General features: G+C 41.1%; 1 protein-coding gene across 3 annotated transcripts; it reads left to right on the top strand.

Moving 5' to 3' along the window:
* The first annotated feature begins 99 nt into the window (after positions 1 to 99).
* LOC119735614 (DNA repair protein XRCC1-like) lies at positions 100 to 23,320 on the top strand. Of its 3 annotated transcripts, none has more exons than XM_038209389.1 (15): positions 100 to 371; positions 2,972 to 3,064; positions 3,594 to 3,701; positions 4,949 to 5,107; positions 6,982 to 7,071; positions 8,811 to 8,895; positions 9,905 to 10,005; positions 11,238 to 11,457; positions 12,719 to 12,887; positions 13,794 to 13,907; positions 15,837 to 16,077; positions 17,696 to 17,847; positions 19,034 to 19,267; positions 20,860 to 20,935; positions 22,265 to 23,320. In XM_038209389.1, the coding sequence occupies exons 1-15, from the start codon at positions 321 to 323 to the stop codon at positions 22,373 to 22,375; spliced, it is 2,004 nt and encodes a 667-aa protein (XP_038065317.1). In that variant the 5' UTR covers positions 100 to 320; the 3' UTR covers positions 22,376 to 23,320. The 3 variants fall into 3 exon arrangements, with proteins under 3 accessions (XP_038065317.1, XP_038065315.1, XP_038065316.1); XM_038209387.1 differs by having other exon boundaries at positions 101 to 371; positions 8,775 to 8,895; XM_038209388.1 differs by having other exon boundaries at positions 107 to 371; positions 8,778 to 8,895.
* The last annotated feature ends 351 nt before the right edge of the window (positions 23,321 to 23,671 follow it).

A 23,671-nucleotide genomic window follows, 5' to 3' on the forward strand; every position in this document is an offset into this window, starting at 1 on the left:
TGTGCTTTTTCTTATTTTAGATACACATACAGTCTAAAATAACACCTATTTGTTATTAAAGAATAATTTATATGCAATCGCAATCAAATAAATCAGTCTAAATTGTCATTTATTGTCACTTAAAAACAAACTTTTAATCCTAAATGACGGGACCATTCTAAAAAAGGGTAGACGGAAATTCAGGGTCAAAGTTCAACCGCACGGCGGGATTTGAGATGTTTATTTTTCGGAGAAGTGAAATCCAACTTTAGTTTAGTTCCCGTTTTTGCCTGTAACAAATCAAACATTCTTCAGTTTGCTGTTGACAAAATTTCCTCAAAATGCCTGTCATCAAGTTGCAGCATGTTGTGTCATGCAGTAGCGAAGATACGGTAAGGAGTGATTTCCGAACTTGCCATTAGTTGACATAGGATTTTACCTTAACCAGTAATGGTATTACAATCACAATTTCGTTTTGCAGTAATTGCACTGTTATTTGTTACTTACCACTGATGCTGAGTATCGTTTAGGTTTGGAATTGAAATAGAGTTCATACATTCCGTTCCCTGATTCGAGTTGTTTCTGTTGGATTTGATATTGAAGTAACTTGAAGAGAAACTCCTGATAATTTTTTTTATTTCCAACTTTACAAATTAAATAAGATAGTGGATATTTTGCCGGAGGTAATGACGGCAAACTAACGATTACTAACGGTTTGCCGGCGGCAATCCATATCAACAGAGGGCGCTGTACTCGTTAAAATAGGGCTGAATTATAAGATATATTAAATTCCCACCAAAAGTTGTGTAGCACGTTTGGTGTAGTGGTTGAATCGAATACAGGTCAGCTCATACGCGAGCCAACTCGTACGCGACCAACTCGTACGCAGGATCATGTTTTTTTGTATCATTGAAACTTTTGAACTTGACATCGTTGCATTTATGGAATTTAAACTGTTGAAAATACTATGGCTACAATCATAGTTATTCAGTCATACAATCGTACTGTGTACTGTGATAAATCGATAACTTTGGCGTGTGTTTTGGGGTAAACTTTTAGCGATCGTAAACATCGTTCAATTTAAATTTGCTTATTTCGATCCGCGTACGAGTTGCCTGGCGTACGAGTTGGTTCGCGTACGAGTTGGTCCGCGTACGAGTTGTCTTGCGTACGAGTTGGCTGGCGTATGAGTTGTCTCGCGTACGAGTTGACCTGTTTCCTAGTGGTTAAGCAAAGGCTCTAGTAAGCGGGATGACTCGCGTTCGATTCCGACCGCACCACATTTAAATTTTTTTTTTCTCATCCCCAAATAAATAAGAATATTCTTCTTTTATTATTTTAACATGTCTCAAACATTTTTTGCAGAGTATTACATTTTCTTTTTCAGATTTGTGGCTCTGGAGGATTTTTTATAAAAGGGAAAAAAAGTCCGAAATTATAAAATGGTCTGAATCCCATCTTGTGAATACAAGGTAACAACGATAATTTTCACCGGAAAAGTACAAAAAAACAGTAACTGCGCATGTTCAGTGCATATCCGGCAAACTAACGTTTACTAAAGGTTTGCCGTCTCCGGCAAAATATACACTGCCTTAAAGATTAGGAAAGATTTCCATATCTGGCCATCACTAATTTTCCCTTCAGTGATGACTTATCATGCAGCCATCAGAAAGTGATAATATAGGCCTATGTCCTAAAAAGTAAGATTTAGCAGGGAAAATATTGAAGTATTTACTGAGAAAACACTTAGAAATTTTCAGACCAGTCACATCATGTTCATACGGTTTGTGCACAGGGTGACAAGTGATGGCCAGATACGAGAATCTTTCCAAAAATGTAAATAAACTTGCAAGGAAAACCTTAATTTAATGTTTAAGTGTGCTTTCAACCTGTTGCGAAACATAACCAGTCAAAAACAAAAGCTACAAAAAAATGGAAAAAATCCAACCCCCCCAAAAAATTCCTCAGTGTGTCAGTGTGACTCAGTGTGACTGAGATCAGAGGCAGTATGAAATTAGGCATATGCCAGTGAATAGAGTAAACGTGCCTGCCTTTAAAAAAAAAAAAAAAAGCCCGGATGAGAAACTACATTTTTTTACTTGGCACAAGAAACTACTTTTTTTTACGTTTGAAATGAGACTGCTCCAGATTTGAGTGCAGCACCCGATTTCACGAAGCGCTGCGACGCGTCGCAACTCGAGTTATGACGTGTAACACGTCGCAACTGGCGACGCGTCGTATCTTCCATTTCACGAAAGTTGCGATGTGTTGAACGCGTCGTAAGTTCCTTGACAACGGCTTAAAACACGTCGCAAGTTAAGATGTGTCTAGTGGTCGTCGCAAAATAAGAAGAGTCATTTCTAAGCCAGTTTTATGCCATAAATATTACATTAATGAGATTATAATACTGAGGCAATGTGTGTAAAGTTGTAAATAGAAAATTCATTGAATAATTATGAATTAGACCGGAATATTAGAATTGAAATTTCAAAGTAGCTATACAGTCCAATGAGAGCTTGTTTTCCTTCAAAATTGCATCGCATGGCCGCCATTTTGTTTTACGTTTTAACAAATTTTGAGCTGAGATCCGACGACTCTTTGTTGAATATCAGATGACTATTTACTGAACGCTGACTAAATACATAAAACAGTCACCGAGTTGTGCTATAAATACACCTACACTGTATGACGCGTCGCATGTACAACGTGTTTTGTGAAATGGATGGCAAGACGCGTCGCAGCTGCGACGCATCGTAGAGATACGACGCGTCGCATTGCTGCGATGCATCGTACCAGTAAGTTACGAAGACTTTAATGAAATTGGGTGCTGGTTAGGTTGTGTTTTTATTGCCCCACCCTATTTTTGTTGGTCCTCTTTCATTTTCACTGCAAATGAAAAAAAAATTGCTGTCCAGGTAGGAAGGAGTAAAGAACAGTTGACAGGTCTGTGTTAGTTAAAAAAAAACCCTTTTTTTACTGTCTTCTTACCCAGACCCACAAGGCGGACAACCTGTTGAAGCCAGAAAGCTACCGCAAATGGAAATGCGCTGAGAATGCCGAAAGACACACATCAGTAATCCTGCAGGTAATTAACGATGCACACTGAGCCTATTTTCCATTTGTTTTTCTAATTTTCTGTTTTCTTGAGAGACTTTACAGGTCTTACTTTTCTATCATTCCGGAGTTTTTTTTAAGGCAGTGGATATTTAGCCAGCAGCGTTATTTTCACGGAGGCTTTCACGGAGGTGTATATCATTAACCCTAACGATCACCAGCCAGCCAAACTCCAACACCGGGGTTTGTTGGGATCTGTTAGGATGAGTACTGCACTAGTAAACTTACTGCGCTTCATGTGGGATTAGGCATACCTCATAACAGAGTCCAACTGTTTATGTGCAGAAGTTGTGTTGGGATTTGCAAGGACGAGGAAGGTTCCAAGTATCACCCTAGGGAGTTAAGGTTAAGCAGCAGCTTTTCAAGTAAACGCTAGTTTGCTAGAGGAAAGCGGGCAGAATGGCGAAGCCACCTACCCCATGAAGCCTCATTCACAAAGGTCATAATCATCTTTGGTTGACTCGCTGTACAGTACAGTTGATTTTATTATTTTTTTTCAGTTTGAGAAAGCCTCACAGATCCATTCCATCGATGTTGGCAATGAGAGCTCGGCATTCGTGGAGATCTTGGTCGGTCATTCTACCTCCACTGCTTTGGATGACTATCAGGTACGTGTATTCATGGGGTGCTGGGCTCCAATGGTTACTGTGTTTGACTTGTGTGCCGTGGTACATGGGTTTGAATCCTGACGGGGAACATGATGCTTGTGCTCTTGAGCAAGGCACTTTTCCATTGTTGCTTCATCATTCATCCCGTGTGTTGTGTAATGCACGTTAACGAACCCAGTAACACTTATCGCTAAGAGAAGGAGTTTGCCCCAGTGTTTCTGGCAGTGGCTGCTATATGTGCCGCAGCACCTCGTATACCCTTTATAAAGGTGCTACATAATGGGTCTCTATTTGTCATAAAACTTTGTTACCTGTCTTTATAAATAGACAGTTACCAGCGCCTTGTGTATCTAATTGTTTCAGCAACTGCATGTGACAGGATCAAATAGCTGGAAAGAATGTTTTTGCCCCACCTTTACAAAAACATTCTGCATCCTCTTAACTTAGTTAAAAGCAACAAATGTAAATCACCCTCTCCGGCCCCCCCCCCCCTGAAAGTTCTAGTCAGACCTTGCACTGATAGACAAAGATTCATTGGTACCATTAAGAATGTGGACATGGTATTTGTGATAGTGTAAAATAGTTTTATATCGTAATCCATTTCCTGATTGTGATGATCTTGGCACTCTTGGTTGTCTGCTCAGGTCGTTTTGACAATCTCTCTTGCCTGTCTGAATGATCTGGCCAGCTGTCCTCTAGCGTCAGGATTAGGCCAAAAAAAAAAAAATTCGGTCTCTGGTCAAACCAAAGTTCAGGAATTGACGCTGGGACGCGGCTTTTTTTTCTTTCTTTTTTTTTTCTTTTTTTTTTTTTTCTTCAAGCTTGGATTGTACAGACAAGGTGGGGTACTATTTTGCTTTTTGGTGTCCTCATGTACATTGGTGTCCTCCACAATTTGCCTTGGTGCTCTCCATCATTTGCCTTGGTGCAATTTCCCATTCCTTGGTGCTCTTTGATAAAAAAAATTGAGGAGGTGCGGCAAAAGAGGGCGCTGTTGGAACTACCGCGGAACATATTGGAAAAAAAAAAATCGATGCGCGCGCTGACCAGAGACCGACTTATTTGGGTTTTTTGGCCTTTTTCCGATGTTAACTTAAATATTTTTTTTTTAGCATGTATTTTACTGTATTCTGACCTGTTTTTATACATATTTTAATATATTGTATTTTATCCTTTCCTATTATGGAGGTTTTGTTGTTAAATAAATAAAAATAAATAAACCCTCTGTCATTCTGTACAATTCACAGGTGGTCCTTGTGACGTCGTCGTTCATGAGTCCCATGGACAGCAAGAATGGCATTAACACCAACCGCGTCCGCATGTTCGGGCCGGACAAGCTGTCCAAAGCTGTCGCGGACAAGAAGTGGGACCGGGCCAAAATAGTCTGCTCCCAACCCTTCAACAAGGTGAAGCATAGAGCTAGGGTCCCTACAGACTGGGACCTGCAGTGCTCTGAAACATGCAAAACTAAATCAGGCCAACATCACTCACTCTTTAGCCAGCAAATTTCTCCAAAAATTCCACTGGGCAAAGTTCCTCAGTATTTCACTGACCAAGTTTGCAGACTCAATTCAATTTTTAAAGGGGAACATGAGAGGGAAGTCAGGTGATTTCAAAATGCGGCAAAAGACTAGACCGGTACATGTCCAACCATGTTCCAACTGTTTGAAAAGACTGACCTCTTCATTCAGTGTCATTAGTCTGGTGGCTGACTATGGAGAAATGTGCTGTAAATAGAGACTAGTTCCCGGAAATTCCAAATAAAAGGTCCTCAGTATTTCACCGACCAAGTTTGCAGACTCAATTCAATTTTTAAAGGAGACTTTTCTTCAATATTTTGCACATGAGAGGGAAGTCCAGTGATTTCAAAATGAGGCAAAAGACTAGACTGGTACATGTCCAACCATGGTCCAACTGTTTGAAAAGACTGACCTCTTCATTCAGTGTCATTAGTCTGGTGGCTGACTATGGAGAAATGTGTAGTAAATAGAGACTAGTTCCCGGTTCATGCCACATGATTCTTTTGGCACAGTTGACTGATGCAGTACTGAAGCTGTGTTGCACTGGTTGTTTCAGGTGCCAGTCTATTTTCTTGTATTGTAAGTCTTCAATACCTTAAGTTTTGGGACTCTCATCAAACATAGTATTGAGAGTCCAAATTTTCGGACTAGCGTTCCTAGCGCTATTGGTGAACAGTGAACCAATATCGATAATTTTGGGCGAAGTAAAACAAAAAACATGTTTAGCGTCCCCGCCCGCTTCCTTTTTAGAGGCCGCCTCTTTTTTTTTTTTTTTTTTTTTTTTTAAAGACAAAAATTGATAAATTTTAACGATCTCTGACGAAAAAAATCATATTTTTTGACATTTATACCGTGTTTAAAGCTGTGGAAATAGTCAATGAGTCCAAGTGGCGGCCATTTTGAAAAAAGCTGGTAACCATCTTGAAAAATAGCCCGGCCGGGTTGTCTTGAAAAATGTGTCGGGCGGCCATTTTGAAAAAAAAAAAAAAAAAAAGGGCCTCCTCCTTCCTTTTTGTCAAAGAGGCAGGACGCTAAACATGTTTTTTTTTTATTTTGCCTTGTAGCCCTCTCTCTCTTTCCCTCTCTTCATTTGTTATGGCACATATGGTACAAATCCAAAAAAATGTGCCATTGCTTTCTGTGCGTTTTTATCTGAACAATTCCAGCGTTATTAAAATAAGTGTCATGTTCGTGACGGAGCTTATAACCCTAACTCCCTAGGCATTTTTGCTAGGATGAAACCTCAATCCTGCAAACTCCTCCGGCTGCCTCCATGTAAAAATTGCATACAGCCTCAATCCTGCAAAATCCTCCTGTTATTTCTTGAATGTGGTTCTGGGAGGGGTGACCACTGCCTCAATTTTGGAAAATCCTCCGGCAGTAATTGTCAGAATGTTGAGGCAGAGCCAGTGACATCCTGGAGCAGTGCGGAGGATTTCAAGTATAATCTAGGCCTAAATTTATGCACGGCTGAGCATTACATCCCAAGGTCCGGCCCAAGACCTTGACACAGTGCATCCTCCAAAATCAGCCACACACTTTGGCCATGTAGACTCAATCCTGCAAACTTCTCCATTTTGCAAAAAGGATTGTGGTGGATATGGGAAGGTTAGGGTTAACCATAATATCTAATTATAGATTCAGAGAATGATCCAAAACACCTAGTCTGTAATTTCCTTGACTATTGCTACAGGGAGAGTCCAAAAGAAAGTGACACAGTGAGATAAAATGTTCACAACCCATGCATTTGGTTTTCACAGTTTCTGTCATACGGCCTGTCTTTCGTCAAGTTTCACGCGCCACCGACGGAGGAAGAAACATCATCTGGACAGCACGGCCAACAATCTCAGGTCTGTGCACTCACAGCGCTTTTTTCTCAGATTTAAAATTCCAACAACAAAATGAATAATAGATGAACATTTCTTTGAAACCGGCTGGTTTTTTTTCTCCTGTTCTGCCTAAAAAAAATGAAATCAGAAATTATAAGCAGAGTCTAGTACATGTAGTTATTTAAAACGAGTGTGAAAAACATAATCCTTGAATATTAATGCTAATATTGACAAGGCCAAAAAAAGTCTCCGGTTTCTGGTATGGAGCTTGCGCAAAAAGTGGTGTGGCAACGCGGCTTTTTTTTTTTTTAACCTGATTTTTCTGCTTCAAATGTCGGCTGATGACTGCAAATGGTGCCCGACTAAACTTAGTGCAAATATATGGGAGTCCAGAGAGGTCACATAAAGCTTACTCTCGACCATAACCCAATCTAAAAACACGTTAAAATTGTGCAGCAGCAGGATTCCAGTCAAACCAGCGAGTTTGGCGGTTTTGAGACATCATCTTTCATTGAAAAAAAACCTTTTTCATTTTGCCGACGCGCATGGCTACGGCGACGCGCGCACATACCAGAAACCGGAGACTTTTTTTTTTGGCCTAATCCTTGAATGTTAAATAAATAACAATTTGGCATTCTTCTTCCTTTCATTGCTAAAGTGGCAGTGTAACTGGTAACTGGTAACTCCCTACTCCCTACAAAATCCATCACTCTCTCTGCTTTCTAATAAATGACATAATGGAATCCACCACTGAAGTACTGGTGGATATTGATGGACTTTACACGTGGCTTATCAACAGCAGTACAGGATGCTTGGCAAAATCAATCGGATTTCCCTAGCACTGCTTCAGGCCTCCCAGTCCAAGTCCATCATACTCCATCAAAATTAAGTCAAACCGGCCTGCTGCCAGAAGGACCATTATTATATTATTATTATTTCATGGTTTATTAAAAACATTTTCCATCGCAGCCAAAGGCTGAATTAGGGAAAACAATACATTTGTTCAATTTACATAAAAAGTAGAATAGGCTTAATATAAAACGACCAAAAATAAACACACAGCGTTAGACACACACAAAATTGAGAAGAGCGAGAAAACAATGCAATTATGAAAATATGTAGTTGTACAAGGTTATTAGTAAAAAGAGATATCAAAAGATTACCAAAAAAAAAAAATACTGAAAGAGTAGGACTAAACACTTTAGTACAATGAGTTTCATTGCTTTGCAGTGCCGCAAAATGTTCATTGACAAAATAAAAAGATATCTATTGAGTTGTATTCAAAAGATTGATCAGATGTAGCACAGGACTGTTCTTAAATCTGGAGGTATTGCACTTGAGTTGAGTTAATTTTGTTGAGTTCCTCAGATTGTAGCCAGATGTTGACCTTGTTTGCGGACCTAGACTCTCATGTTTTGAGTTCTTGAGAGATTTCGCAAATGCAATGCTCAATTGTTCTCATCTATGCTCAAGTGTGTCTAGTTTGCAGACTTGTAGAGCATCACAGTATCGTACGTAGTCCGGACCGAGGACTATTCTGCACGCTCTCTTCTGGATACGCTCTCTTCTGGATACTTATTTGTCCTCCCAAATCCACCAAAAACAGGGGATGGATTTTGATAAGAGTTGGTGAGGTTTAGGGTTATGATTCTTTACGCTTTACCTGTAGAGTTGCAGATAACTTTTGACATTTATTTCTGGTTCCCTGTGTTTACTGCCATTAGCAGACTACCTCCAAACTGGGCATGTTCAAATTGAAGGAAGACACCAAAGCATCCTCCATCTCCCCGGGGAGTTTCTTCAAAAGCAGGAGCTCCATAAAGGCAGACCCAGCGCCTCTAACAGGTCAGTGTGGGGATTAGTTTTGTGATCAACACATCCAAAAGAAAAGTCCTATCAAAGTTGATACTCCGATGCTTTGAAAGTTTGAGTACAAAGGTAGAAACTTTGAAGAGTGTTTGGAGATTTCAGGGAGGGCCTTGGTAGAAACATGTGAAAGAGTGTTTCTATCAAAGGGAAAGTGCCCAATTGGGTTCCACAACGCATTTTAAATGAAATGATGTTAATAGAACCGTTCTAAATGCCGTCATTTCCAATCGACCATCCACGTGCATCGGCATTTTGAGCGTGAACTTGCATACCGCACATCGGCTATTCGTATTTCTAACACATTTCGAGCAACAAGCGCTCGTGTTTGGAGCATCTTCAACACTGCGCAATGCGTGCTTGATTGCGTAAAATACGCAGTTGCAGTTTTCCTACAGAGATGACCGTCATTGACAAGCCCTATTGGAAAAAGCACTTAAAAGTAAAACAGAAATGTTGTTTAAAAATTTGCTGTTTTTGTGTTATTCTTGCGAGAATGAATTTTGGGGTCAAATTTTCACTCTGAAAACTCCAGCTGTTTGGGTGCTAGTCGTGAATCCTACCGCTCATGTTCCACCAGTGCTTTTCATTCTGCGGACGTGCGAGAAACAGCATTTGTATATTGGTGCTGTGTGTATAATGTGACACACACGCACGGCGTGTACCGTTCATGGAATCGTCTGACATGGACACAGTTGCGCGGCATGAAGGAGACTTGTATCTACGGCTGGAAAGACGTTTGCGTATGCCACCAAATGTCAGCCGCGTCTGGGATTTTTCGTCCTTTCTCAGGAACAGTGCGACATCAGGTTAGTTAGGTTAGACCTTTGAAATAGGACGAGTAAACAACCTAAAACATAAAAATCTTGCCAATGTGGCTCTTTAAGTAGTTTGCAGTCACAATCTTGGGTTTCTGCTGTGCTGGATTTGTTTTAGTCGCAGTGCTTGTGGTCAATTGTTGTTTTCCAATTGTCTCTGGTTCTCGCAGGTGCTGCAGCAGTCCGTGCAGCAGCGACGGTAGCAGCGGCATCTCTGACGAGCTCAGTCACAACATCACAGGCGACTACCGCTTCAACGGCATCTAACCAGGTACATGAATGCTTCATAACAAGGCGAAGTAGATATGCAGCATACTGACCCGTTCAAATGTGGATTGATACACATCTACATGTACATGCGTTGGTTGAACTTAACTGGTGTGCTTCTGAAAAAATTTATATTGTCTGTCTGTACAAAAAGACATGAATAAGATGACAAATAAAAGGACAGAATTTTCCGGAAATTTGTGTCTGGACTGAATGTGCAAGTTTTGGTGATTTCATCAAATGTGAATTATCTTTTGCAAGAAAGTTTGTTTAACCATTCCCAGCTTGTCATACCTATTTCTTGAAATGTGAAATGTGACAAATGTTTTAGATTGTTCAAAAGATTTTTTTTTCACATAGAAAACAACGTTTTTTGAGATTGAGAATTGATGGCTTGCTGCAGGGCATCAGAGCAGCATATGGGCTCTGTGCGCCAACAGAGAGGGCGCTTTTTACCACTTTTGAGAGCCCCTTGGTTGGTACACACTGCGTGTGCATGCGAGTTTGTTTCTGCATTCAATAGGGGACGTTGAACAACAGAGGACATTAGGGCTTCCAATCTCCTGAAGGTCCCCAATTTGGATTCATGTGCAAAACATATGGGAGGTCTTCCTAAAAAGTGGAAGTACAAACAAAAGAGGGACAATAGGGGGTCCCTGATTGCAGGCAAATACACACTTGGGTGTGTTCGTTTATGGTGTAAATCGAGGACAAACACGTACAACATCATCGATAAATCGAGAACAGAATCCAAATCGAGGACTCCTCGGTTGGAAAACGTGTACAAAACCAATGAGAGCTGTTGCGAAATGTTTAAAGTACAAACACAGGAAAAAGGGAAAAGGAACAATAGAACATCCTTGATTTACACCATTGACAAAGGTGCTAGTATTCGCGTGTGTACACCATCAAATTGCATCCAACTAAGTTTATTTCAAATGTGCGTCTTCACATGAGTGTCAGCCGTCGTCAGCGATGCGTTTAAATGTCCTCCCAACGGGCTACCCAACTCTTTCTTGCCGGTGAGGGGGTACTTGTGAACAAAGCCCATAGCAGAGCTAGCACCCCAACGTACTTGCAAACGCAGCGGTATGGGCTCTGCAGAGCCCATTTGGAGCCCATGGCCCATGCGGAGCCCACAGCAGAGCAAGCACCCAAATAATCTGAATACAATGTACGGGATTGATTTGTGTCTCTTTCCATAGTCATTCATTTGTATTATCGTCATTTGCCCAGACCCAGCCAAGAGCACCCAAGACAACCCCCTCCACCACCACACCCAGACAGAGTGACACCAGGAGTGACACACCCCAGAAGACAACCCAGAAGAGGAGACTGTCAGATGAGGACGCGGCGCCCTCCAAACGGGCCGACAGTAAGGTAGCGGCTGGAAGGAGAAACGACGCAGACAAAGAGGAGGGGAGGAGTAAAGCCCCGCCCCCAAAGAAGAGTAGAGGTGAGTTTAGACTGGAAGCCTGCAGAAGCAGTGCGGTCGATACCGAACACAATGCAGGGCTCAATTATGCATGGCTGAACATAAACATTGCTGAGTACAGCCTACAAACTCGACGCAATGCATCCTCCAAAAACAACTAGACTTAATTTTGCCATTCAGTCTCAATCCACCAAAATCCTCCAAAAACCACCTTGAGGTTTTTGGAGGATTGAGGAGGGTTAGGGTTAATCAAGTAATACAGTCGGTTCTGTTTGTTGAAGAACTTCTGATGTACCTCCAGTACAACACAGGTTCGGTCACAAGTAAATCACAAGTCAGTTTACAAGTTGAGATGAACTACATGTATAATTGCAAAGGAATGCCTATGTCACCTTTCATTTGAATAGCCCGTGGGTTTGTGTTGAACTAGATGGCTTTGAATGGACTTGTGATGAACCACAACACTGAATATGTGAGGCATTCTTGCAAAATGAGGCAGAACTGGACAGAGGTTGAAATGAGGTTTTACGGTTGTTTGGAAAGAAGATAAAATGCTTCTTATCCCGCGAGCGCGAGTGGAACACGGAATAATGTAGTGCGTCTGTGTCCCACATATCATGAGGCCGAAGACCGAGTGGTTTGTGGGACACAGACGCACTACATTTTCCGTGTTCCGCGAGCGTGATAAAGAATTTATCTTCAAGCAAACTTGACGCGCAGTACAGTTGGAATGAGCACACTTTACACGAACATTCGGCAGTTTAGCGTATGCAGCTGGAATGTCGCTCACATCTTGGAATAGTGAATACGCGGAGTGTAGCACGGCTTGTTGCCATGGATCGACCAATCAGGATCGAGGATTCAAGTTTACTTGAAGATAATACTTTTCGTTGCACTTCAATCGGATATTCCTTTGACAAGTTATGGCTGCTTAAAGTTCGCATATTTATCAATATGTCAAAAAAGTAAATACTGAGGGAAAAGCCTTTTATAAATTTTGACTTTAGTCATGTAAGTGGTCGTGAAAGTGAAAGATACCAATTGTTTTTGTCTTTATAGAAACACATTTATTCTAGTAAACTTGTACTAAATCGTTAAAATATGTGTAGTAGACATATCAAAGATTACAAATATAAAATCTGAAAATTGAAAAATAAATCAACCCCATTCGTTTTTTCCCTTCATGTTTCTCCACTACGGTCTGTGCCCAGTTCTGTCTCATTTTACCAGAAGATCTCACATATATCCCTTTGCATTTTGATTTGATCTTCTCACTTGGCAGAGGAAGCGCCAAGGAAGCCGAAGTCCAAGCCCTTTGAGAGGCTGATGGAGGGGGTGACGTTCGTCTTGAGTGGTTTCCAGAATCCTCTCAGGGGCGACCTTAGGGAGAAGGCCATGGAGATGGGAGCCAAGTACCGGCCAGACTGGGGGCCTGGATGCACGCATCTCATGTGAGTTGCCTTCTTGTAGTAAGTTTGTTCAAAGCCGATATCTGACTAGGTTATTTTGCATTCTATGTTGGACGGTCGTTTGACGTTTTCTCTGTTAATGGCTCATTAGGCTACGTAAATTCTAATTCTACTATGGACAGTCATTTGACATTGTCTCTGTGGCTCATTAGGCAACTTCAATTCCTATTTTATTTTAGACAGTCATATGACGTTAATAATAATAATAAAGAACATTTGTAAAGCGCCGGCATCTGCCTAAAAGGCGCTCATGGCGCTTGATGAGAAAGTCAAGTTAGGATTGTGTGTTGTGAGAGTAAGCTTGTTTGTACAGGTGAGATTTTATGTTTGTTTTAAATATTGTGATGGATGGAGATGATTTGATAGCCAGAGGGAGTTGGTTCCACACTCGGGCTGATGCTGCGGCAAAGGATCTGTCACCCCAAAGAGTGGAGGTCCTGGGCTCGTGAAGCATCATGAGCTCATCAATGGAGCGGAGTCCAGTGTGTGCTGTTGAGTACGGGTGGCTGAGCTCGATGAGATACTCCGGCGCATTGTTGTGGAGGATTTTGAACACGAATAGGCCAAGTTTGTATTTGATTCTGTATGATACTGGAAGCCAGTGGAGATCTGCTAATACAGGAGTGATGTGAGAATGTTTACTAGTGAGAGAAATTAGTCTGGCACTGATGTTTTGTAGTTATCTCTGTTAATGGCTCATTAGGCTACGTAAAGTCCTATTCCATTTTGGACAGTCATTTGACGTTGTCTCTGTTAATGGCTCATAAAGCTACGGACATTCCCATTCCATGTTTGATAGTCATTGTATCTCTTAATGGCTCATAAGGCTATATATATTCCTATTCTATTATGGAGAGTTGTTTGACGTTGTCTCTGTGATTTCCACAGCTGTGCCTTTGCTAATACACCAAAGTTCAACCAGGTCAAGAACAAGGGCAAGATAGTCACCAAGGGCTGGATTCTGGATTCCTACAAGAAGAAGTCTCTACACCCATGGAGGAGGTAGGTGTCCCCATTAGACCCTGTAGTGCCCCAAAACACCCTGCCCTATTGCACTTTATTTATTTATTTATTTATTATCCACATCCAGCAGCAGAACAAACCGCCAATTACAGGACTGGTTAAAAAATATTATACAATTATTAAAAAAAAAATATATATATATATATATATACACAAATATGATAAAAAAGAATCATTATAAAAAATATATATTGATGTTATAAAAACAAACGAAAAACAAATGATATGTATATAGGGATGAAACGAGCACTGTGAATTGTGATAGGAGACGATTTCATTGGAAAATGCTAAAAAGTAATGGATAAAAAAACAAAAAAAACAGAAGACACTTAAGGCACATATACTTGAGACAAACACAAAGACAACAACTAAACAAACAAAACAAAATAACAAAAAGAAGAGAAAAAAAGGAGAGTAAAACAAAACAACAAACGTAACTAAACAAAACAAAAACAAGACAAGACAAGGAAAACAACGTAAAACAAAAACAAACAGAGCAAGACAGAACAAAACAAAACAAAAAACAAAAATCCAAACCAAGCAGAACAGAACAAAACTGAACAAAAGAAAACAGAACAAAAAAGTAAGAATAAAATACACTTTCTAAGAAAAAACAAGATAGCAAAAATTTTGTTACAGAAATAAAAATAATAAAAACAAATCACATGACAGAAAATAAATTTGGAGAGAAGTGATGACAGTATAAAAATATTAAAAGGAGTTGCAAAAAACGGATGGTAATACATATATTTGAAGTAATCGATGACAATTCATTCAAGTGAGTTAAAAATGAAAGCAACAATGCATTAAAAAAGTAAAAAAGTATACTGCCTCAAACTGCCCAATGATTTTATGGATCCATCAAGGAGTAAATACAGCCGACGTAGATATAACTGACTGACCAAGTGGATGACGGACATTAGTTGGACCAGTAGATGTCCACTAGAAAGCAGGAGGTCGTGGGTTCGAGTCCCACCCGAGTGATTTTTTTCCAACTTTCACTCGGGAGGTAACGCACTGAGTATACAGTGTTTATACATCGGTGAAGGGCAAAACCTAATATGGATTCACATCACCCCGACGCAAATTCAATCTTATGGATAGTTAATAACTGTACCCGCTGCTACATGTACATCAGATTCGAACCAGCCAACCGATCCCGTTAGCTCGGTGGTCGAGTGGTAAAACATCTGCACTAGAAAGCAGGAGGTCGTGGGTTCGAATCCCACCCGAGTAATTTTTTCCAACTTTCGCTCGGGAGGTTACACTCTGAGTGTTCAGTGTTTATACGTTGGCCAAGGGCAAAACCTAATATATTTATTTACATCATCCGGACGCAAATTCAATCCTATGACCAGTAGATGTACTTACGTACATGTAGATTAACAGAAGTGTTGTAGTTGCAAGAAGTGAATAAAGCCGAGTCTGTTACGAGTAATTCAGAAAGTCCGAGTAAGTTCAAGTAAGTCCAGAAACGAGTCAAGGAGATGATGAACAGTATAACCCCCAAAAAAATACGCCTATGTCGTTGTTCATTTTCTTCTGACTTAATTGGGACAGAGACACCCAATGTGAAATTGAAGACCTTCCTCACATAATGAGGGATAAAGACACCTGGCGTGGTGTTGTGAAGGAGATCTCGGTTGTGACCGCTAGATGATGATGATGATGATGATGATGATGATGATGATAATGATGATGACTTGTGATTGACTTGTGAGAACTTGTGACGACTTAGAGGTGTGATAAAACACAATAAAACCAGAATAGAAATGAGGGCCGCAACCCCATATTTTACATTGTTTACCCTTGAAATTGATTAATTGGATCCAGCACTGATAAACTTCAAATATGGTTCTGGGATCTCTGTATTTACATTTTTTGTTCTTCATATTGTTGTGTCAAAAGGTATAGTATGGTGACAGAGAGTGACGACGACGACTCTAGCTACGAGGAGGAGAGCGAAACGGATGAAGAGGACGACTGGGAACCACCCAGGAGGAAGAAACCATCGCCTCAGAAAGCCACGCCCAGCAAAGCCATGCCGAAGAATGCCACACCCAAAAAGGCCACACCCAAGAAAGCTACTCCAAAAGATGCAGGGGATGGGAATAATAGTGACCAGGGAACGTCAGAGGCTGCTCAAACAGTAAGGATATTACATAGAAACTTACTAAGTGCCACACCCAATCAGGCCACACCCAAACAGGCCACACCCAAGAAAGCCACTCCCAAAGATGCAAGGGATGGGAATAACAGTGACCAGGGAACATCAGAGTCCGCTCAAACAGTAAGGATATTACATAAATACTTACAAAGTGCCACACCCGATCAGGCCACACCCAAATAGGCCACACCCAAGCAAGCATGACTGCATTTGATTTAAAGCTATAGTCCATCATTTGCAGCTTTCCAAAATGAAGCTGACACAATTATTGTTGAAAAACATACATGTACTTGGTTGAAAGATAGTAAGGGAAGTAAACGCCCTGTGAAATTATTCTTTCTGGCATGCTGTCATTTAGAAGAAATCAACGAAAAAAGGCCTTTCCAACGGTGCGTCTTAAGATGCACTGTTGTAAATGTTTGTTAGTAGTTCATTTTTTGTATTTGGGGAAGCATGCGTAAGCATTGGCACGATGCATACACCCGCGCGGTTGCTACAATTCGTCGGATCTGTGCGTGACATCGCGTAACTCGGACGCTGAATTCAGGCCCAATTTAAAACATGATTTAGCATCTTTTGATTTGAAATTGAGATCCTAGAATGCCATTTTTTTTTTCTCTGGAATATACAGCTGAAGCTGAGCCGCAACTTCATCAGGTTAGTTGTTCAGCACCCTTCTTTAGATTTTGAGCATGTTTGTTGCTTCAAATGAACAAAATGCACAAAGTGCAAATGATGGACTATACCTGGAACTCTCACGTGACTTCTCGCACTTACTCGAGCTTGGCCTAAGTAACCGACCCGCTGAGCCGGTTACTTAGGTAAGTATCCCACAATACAATGCGAAAATATGGCGGATACATCTAACGCTGTGGCGGCGTTGCATTCAAACGTGTCCCAGCTTCACTTCACACTAGTAGTACTAGACGAAGGGAGGAATGTTTATTTCAAACATACCTTGCCATTCTTGTTCACTTTGGAAGAGCATGTACAGTGGCCACCATTGGCTTGCTTTCGACGGCGCGAATCTATTCGCAAAGGGGATTTAATCACCACATGACCTCTTGACCTGGTCCGTTGCATCTATACCTAAGAGAAAAGTATGGGTAGCATGAGGGAATTAAACCCTTACTCACTGGGCCTTTTTGCTAGGATGTAGCCTCAATCCTGCAAAATCCTCCAATTGGCCTCGTGGAAAAATAGCATATATAGCCTCAATCCTGCAAATTCCTCCATTATTTCTTGAATATGGTCCGTGGAGGGGTGACCACTGCCCGAATTCCTGCAAAGTCCAGCGGCAGTGACTGTCAATATGTTGAGGCTTGGCCAGTGACATCCTGGAGCAGTACGGAGGTTTTCAAGTATAATCCAGGCCTATATTTATGGATGGCTGAGCAAAATACACCAGGTCCGGCCCAAGACCTTGGCAAAGTGCATCCTACAAAATCAGTAACGTACTCCTGCCGTGTCACCTCAATCCTCCAAATTCCTTCACTTTGGCAAAGAGGATTTTGAAGGATTCAGGGCCCTTAGGGTTAATAGAATGCGCTGGTGATGCCCATTGCTGCACCAATGAATCATGTCTCTTTCCTCTTGACAGACAAAACCCTCCAAGCCCGACGTCAAGGGAGACGACGATTGCAGCACGACAGACATTGACAGCGACACTGAGAATGTAGTGAGGAGGGCTGCTGCATCCAAGCGGCATGACGACGTGTCGTCTGGAGGCGACACAGAGGATGAACTGAGGAGGTCGGTTGATGAAGATGGAATGAAGTCATTTACTTTAACGAGTGTGTAATACATTTCTACCCACCTTAGGATTGATGCTTGTTTTTATCTAAGAGCCAATCCAAGGATGGCTGAGTTGTTTGTTTGAAATATTTTCTTTTGTAGTTTATAATACAGGGCGAGTGATAAAAAGGAAACCCAGTCGTCAGGACTATTTTTGTAATGAAGTTCTGCAAGCACTTTCAAAATCTAGGATATGAACGCCCACTTAATAAGTTTTCTTTTCGTACAAGTTTCATTCAAATCACTCATGTACTTTTCAAGTTACGGAATTTTGAACACCGTTTTAAAGTTCTGTCCAAGGATCCAAAAAAGGTAAGTGCTCTTTCAGCAAAATGAAAACAATTCACATACATCCTAATCCATGCTAGTATGTGCTTTCCGGCAGTTTGGGGTGTTTTGGTGGTCAGATAACTTCAACAGCTCTCTCTTAAGCTTGTTGACTTGCCTTGTTGACAGGATGATTGATTATCCATGCCGTGCGGTGAGTGAGACTCACTAGGAGTTTAATACACAATCATATGGCTCTTGTCAGAGGGGCTGGTGTTTGGCTAGGATTTACAGGGTCAATAGTTCAACAAAGGCTAAAGGGGCACTCACCACGTTATTTGGCTATGTTTGAATGAGGAACTTGTAAAATTTTCAGACCAAATAAGTGTCACAGTAATTACAAAATTAAGCAAAACAGACTCTATTCTAAGTTACAATCTAGGGCTTAGTAGATTTGAATAATTGAAAATTCAAATATTCAACCTTCCATTCAACAAAGTATGTACGAAATCAGTTTCATTATTAACACACACAATTGCACATTATAATGACTTCAGTAGCTTCTCACTTTTATGACTGACGCCAGCAATGATTTAGCTAAAGCTTAAGCACACACGCAAAGGAAAAAGATACATTTAAGAATTTGTTTTATTTCTCGATTAAAATTTGATCAGTTGCAATGATTACGATTTTGTAACATATATTCTGCCACAATACATTTTCTTTTTGGACAGGAATCAATCACCCTAGACCTGCATACACAAAGCTAAATCACTTTGATTATAGTTAAAAATGTTTAGCCAATGACCTCCTACAATCTCTCAGCGGAGGGTTTTAAGTAATTATCTGAATGATTGATGTTGATCAACTTTTCTAGGATACGAGAAAAAGGAGCCACTAATGCCAAGGCAGCCGCCAAAGACAACTACGACAGCTCGACGGACGAAGAGACATATATCCCAACGTCGAGCAAGCCAGAGGGCGCTACACCTTCCTTAAACGACATCCCTGACTTGCCAGATTTCTTTGCCGACAAGATTTTCTTTCTGTACGGCAAATTTGATGCGGAGGAAAGGAGGCAGATCAGCAGACTGATCGTTACTTTTGAAGGGTAAGATGGATTTTTTTTTATTTCAACATTGGAAAATTTGAGTTGTTTAACCCTAACCACCTCAACTCCATCAAAATCCTCCCCCCATTTTTTTTTTGGGGGGGGGCTTGGTCCAGAAGGCCTGCAGCTGATTTCACGAAAAAGTTACGCCATGCGTAAGACTTATGCAACAAATTTGTTGCGCTGCTGCGCAATAAACTTGTGACCGATTTCACGAAACTTGGCGTAGCTGCGCAACGTTTTAAATAATTTAAACATCTTGGACGAGGATAAAAACAGCATTTACGACGGCTGTTTGTGTGTGAATTTGTTCTTTTGCGAAACAGTCGTTGGGTCACCTCAGCCCACCATTTTGAAAATTTTTCGGAATCGTTCGGCAACTCTAAAAATTATGTTACAAGTAAAATAGAAATTCATTTACTCCAAACAAAAGTGTCTTGTATCAACCTTGTCAAGTTATGCAATAATGAGCTCCACGACAGTCCCGATTTGCTGGTAAAACGTGTCATTTTCAGTCGCTAGGCCACAAGTTACCCCACCTTAAATGATTGCACAAGTTACACAATAATTTATTGTGCAAGTTGCTGACTTACGCACCACCCGACTTTCGTGAAATGTGTCACGAGCATAGTGAATTGTTGCGCAGCGTGGAATGTTGCGCAACTTAGGTAATAAATAGTGGCGCAAGCAGAGTTGCGCCATTGCGTAAGGCCTTTTTGCTAGGATGTGGCCTCAATCCTGCAAAATCCTCCAATTGGCCTCATGGAAAAATAGCATATATAGCCTCAATCCTGCAAATTTCTCCATTATTTCTTGAATATGGTCCGTGGAGAGGTGACCACTGCCTGAATCCTGCAAAATCCTCCGGCTATGTCTGTCAATAGGCTGAGGCAGAGGCAGTGACATCCTGGAGCAGTGCGGAGGATGTCAAGTACAATCAAGGACTTAATTTATGCTAGGCTGAGCATAAACAACACAAGGTCCGACCCAAGACCTTGACACAGTGCGTCCTCCGAAATCAGCAACGCACTTTTGCCATGTAATCTCAATCCTGCAAATTCCTCCAATTTGCAAAAAGGATTTTGGAGGATTAGGGATGGTTAGGGTTAATATTGATGGAGTATGATGGACTTGGGCCTAATGGCCTGAAGCAGTGCTAATGGTATCTGATTAAATTTGCCTAGCTTCCTGTACTGCTATTGTGACAGAGATGCCACCTGTCCGGTTTAAGCCAGAATTGTTTTTTTTTTTTTCTCACAAAATTCTGGGTTTTACCGACCATCAAAATAAACCGGAAAAAGAGAAGAAAAACAGGTGGAAATGCATTGATTTTTACCTCGTTAGCGCTCTCGAGTTTAGTACATGGAGGCCTACATAAGGATTGCGCACACGCGGCACAATGTTGTTCGCTGAAGAAGTCTTAAAAACAAGTCTTTGTTGTTGCCGAGCCTGCATGCGATTCAGGCGGCTAACGTACTTGCGTTTTTAAAGGTTTTTACATTTTGCTCTGAATATTGACTTCACACTGGGAGGGTTAGAGTATCACATCGTAACTTCCTCATTAGAAATCCAAAATGTTGGTATCTTTCCAGGACTTTGGAGGACTACATGACCGATGAGGTGTCTTACGTGATAACCAACTCACAGTGGGATGCAAACTTTGACAAGGTAGGGGAAGCTGTTACAGGACACTAAAATGCCCGTTTTTTTTTTAGCAATTGAGGACGTTTTGAAGATGCCCTTGTGGTATGAACAAAAACAAGTGCGAGTGCGCAATATTAAAGAGGTTGTGGAATGCTCGAAGACTTTTGAGAGCTATTTTTCAGGTCCTGTTTCGACCCGAACGCGCAACTTGTGTAAAAGTCGTCGTTGCGGGCAGCAAACAAAACACAGTAAATCGTGACGTAATAAACAGGACTCGTTTATGCTACTCTGCATCGGGAGTCCTGTTTATTACGTCACGATTTATTGTGTTTTGTTTGCTGCCCGCAATGACGACTTTTACACAAATTGCACGTTCGGGTCGAAACAGGCATGACAGGACTTGAAAAACAGCTCTCAAAAGGACCCTTTGTACTCATTTCATGACAGAAACAATAGTTGTTTTTATTTCATCACACCTTAGGCTACATATACCTGAAAAATGACGGAAATGTCTTTGAGCATTCCACAACCTCTTTAAGCTCTGGCCTCCTTGCTTGACATAAACAAGATGTTTCTATTGCTTACAAAATAGGGCCTTTAAATAATCTCCCACATAGATTGAAAAACAGAAATTGTTGTGACCTGGTAAAGATCGATAAATTATGTGTGCAGAAGGATTTTAATTTTTGACAATATTTTTTTGTGAAATTATTAAATTGCTAATGATTGCTGAATAATGTTTGAAATATTCCCAAGTTCCATTGACTATTACAGGAGTTAGAACTGAAAGAGTAGTTCATTATTTGCATCATGTGCATGTACTATAGTAGACATCAACTGAAGGTTGATGAACAAATACATGGAACAATTTTGCTGCCAAATTTATGTATGTGAATTGTGTTTTTTTACACACTCGGTTTTATGGTTATATCAGTGGCGGTTCTACGGGGGGTGGGGGGGGGGGGGCTAGGGGGGGATTTTGTCTAGCTCCCTCCCAAAAAATTCCATTAAAAAAAAAAAAGGCACTAGCAAAATGTAAGAGTTTGACGTACATTGGAACAGTCTTCCCATGAATGAGAAGGGTGCATTTGTACACTTTGAGTTAATATAGTGTGCCTGATTGTAGGATTTTATCATCGCATGGCACGAGGCACAAGCCTCCCCCGACCTATTGATTTTCAGAGGCCTAAGTGTCCGGAGAAAATAACCGATGTACATTTTAGCACGCCTCCCTGAAAAAAATCTTGATCCACATTGCTAGCCCCCCAAAAAGTATTGGCTCTAGAACCGCGCCTGGGTTATATGGGTTAATGTATGATTCAATTTTGATTATTTTATTCTTGCCCCCCACAGGCTTTGTCAGATCACCCCGGGTTGTCGTTTGTCCGTCCCAAATGGATCTACGTCTGCTCTGAGAAATCCAAGATGGTGCCTTACCAACCCTACATAGTGGTGCCGAGTTGAAAAAAGGAAGATTTGATAACAAAAAGTTTAATAATCAGTTTTGTACTGAAATAGTTTTAACAAGGTCAGCGCGCCCTCAATTGACATATTTTTTTGGAAGGGGGTTCATTATACAGTCAGGTTTCGAAAAACAGATACAATAATGAGTATTTTCATAGAGATAATGTTGTACTATTTTATAACATTCAAAGTCTGAAAGAAACATTTCAGAGGGTTTTCCTTTTTTTCTGTGCCAACCGTGACCTTAGAGGATAATGATATCGGAGCATATACATGTACATCATATGGGACCTGCTTACCATAACCAAGCCTCTTTATTAGACCATTGCATTTTGTGCTTGTGTACACTCCTTAAGCCCGTTTAATACTTCATGCGAATGCGAAAGTAAAGCGAATTTGACGTCACAAAGTATTCGCTGCGAAATTCGTCGGAGGTGAAATATGTTCAACTTTTACAAATTCGCAGCGCGAATACTCCTCATGATGTCACAAGTTCGTGTTCGATTTTGCTTTCGCGCCGAGTATGAACCGGGCTTTAGGCCTTTTACAAAAAACGTGACACACAGACATCAGACACACAGACAACAGACAGACAGCTTAGGATCTTTTGATATAGGATAGGATGCAAACTCGCAAGCTGCAGTTTAGAAGGGCCCAAGTAATATGGGGGCAGTTGATGAGTGCAGCTGTAAGAATAATTTCACGAGATGACGGATGGAATTGTTCCATTCCACGAGGTGAAGCCGAGTGGAATGGAACATTCCATCTGTCACCGAATCAAATTACTCGCGAATGTCAAACATTCCGTTTTTTAAATTCAAACAGCAGCTGAATAAATCCTGGTACTTGACCTGATTGGTAACTTGTAAACTGGTACATGGGCGTCGCCAGGATTTTTTCTAGAGGGGGGCCAAAATTTGTTTTGCCAAAAAATGCTTGTATTTCTCAACACATTCTCAATTTATCAGTTTTGGAGGGGGGCAGGGACATTTTGCCCCCCCCCAACTCCTTTAATTTACACCATTTTGTTTTCGCGCTTTTTTTTTTTTTGCTTTTCGGGGGGGGGGGGGGCGGCAAGTGCCCCCCCTTGCCCCCCCCCCTCGCGACGCCCATGAACTGGTACTCTGATTGCACAGCATCAGAGCTGTGTTATAGCGCAACCGATATGTGACCGTGCATGGCAGTTCTATTTACCGTAGAATGGAACTTCTATTTTTGCCATGCCGTTCGGCCGTTTATTTGGACGAATACTTCAATGACGTGATCAACGATCCACCAATCAGATGACTGTGATTG

This window comes from Patiria miniata, unplaced genomic scaffold (assembly GCF_015706575.1).
Source record: "Patiria miniata isolate m_02_andy unplaced genomic scaffold, ASM1570657v1 HiC_scaffold_29, whole genome shotgun sequence".
Lineage (NCBI taxonomy): Eukaryota > Metazoa > Echinodermata > Asteroidea > Valvatida > Asterinidae > Patiria > Patiria miniata.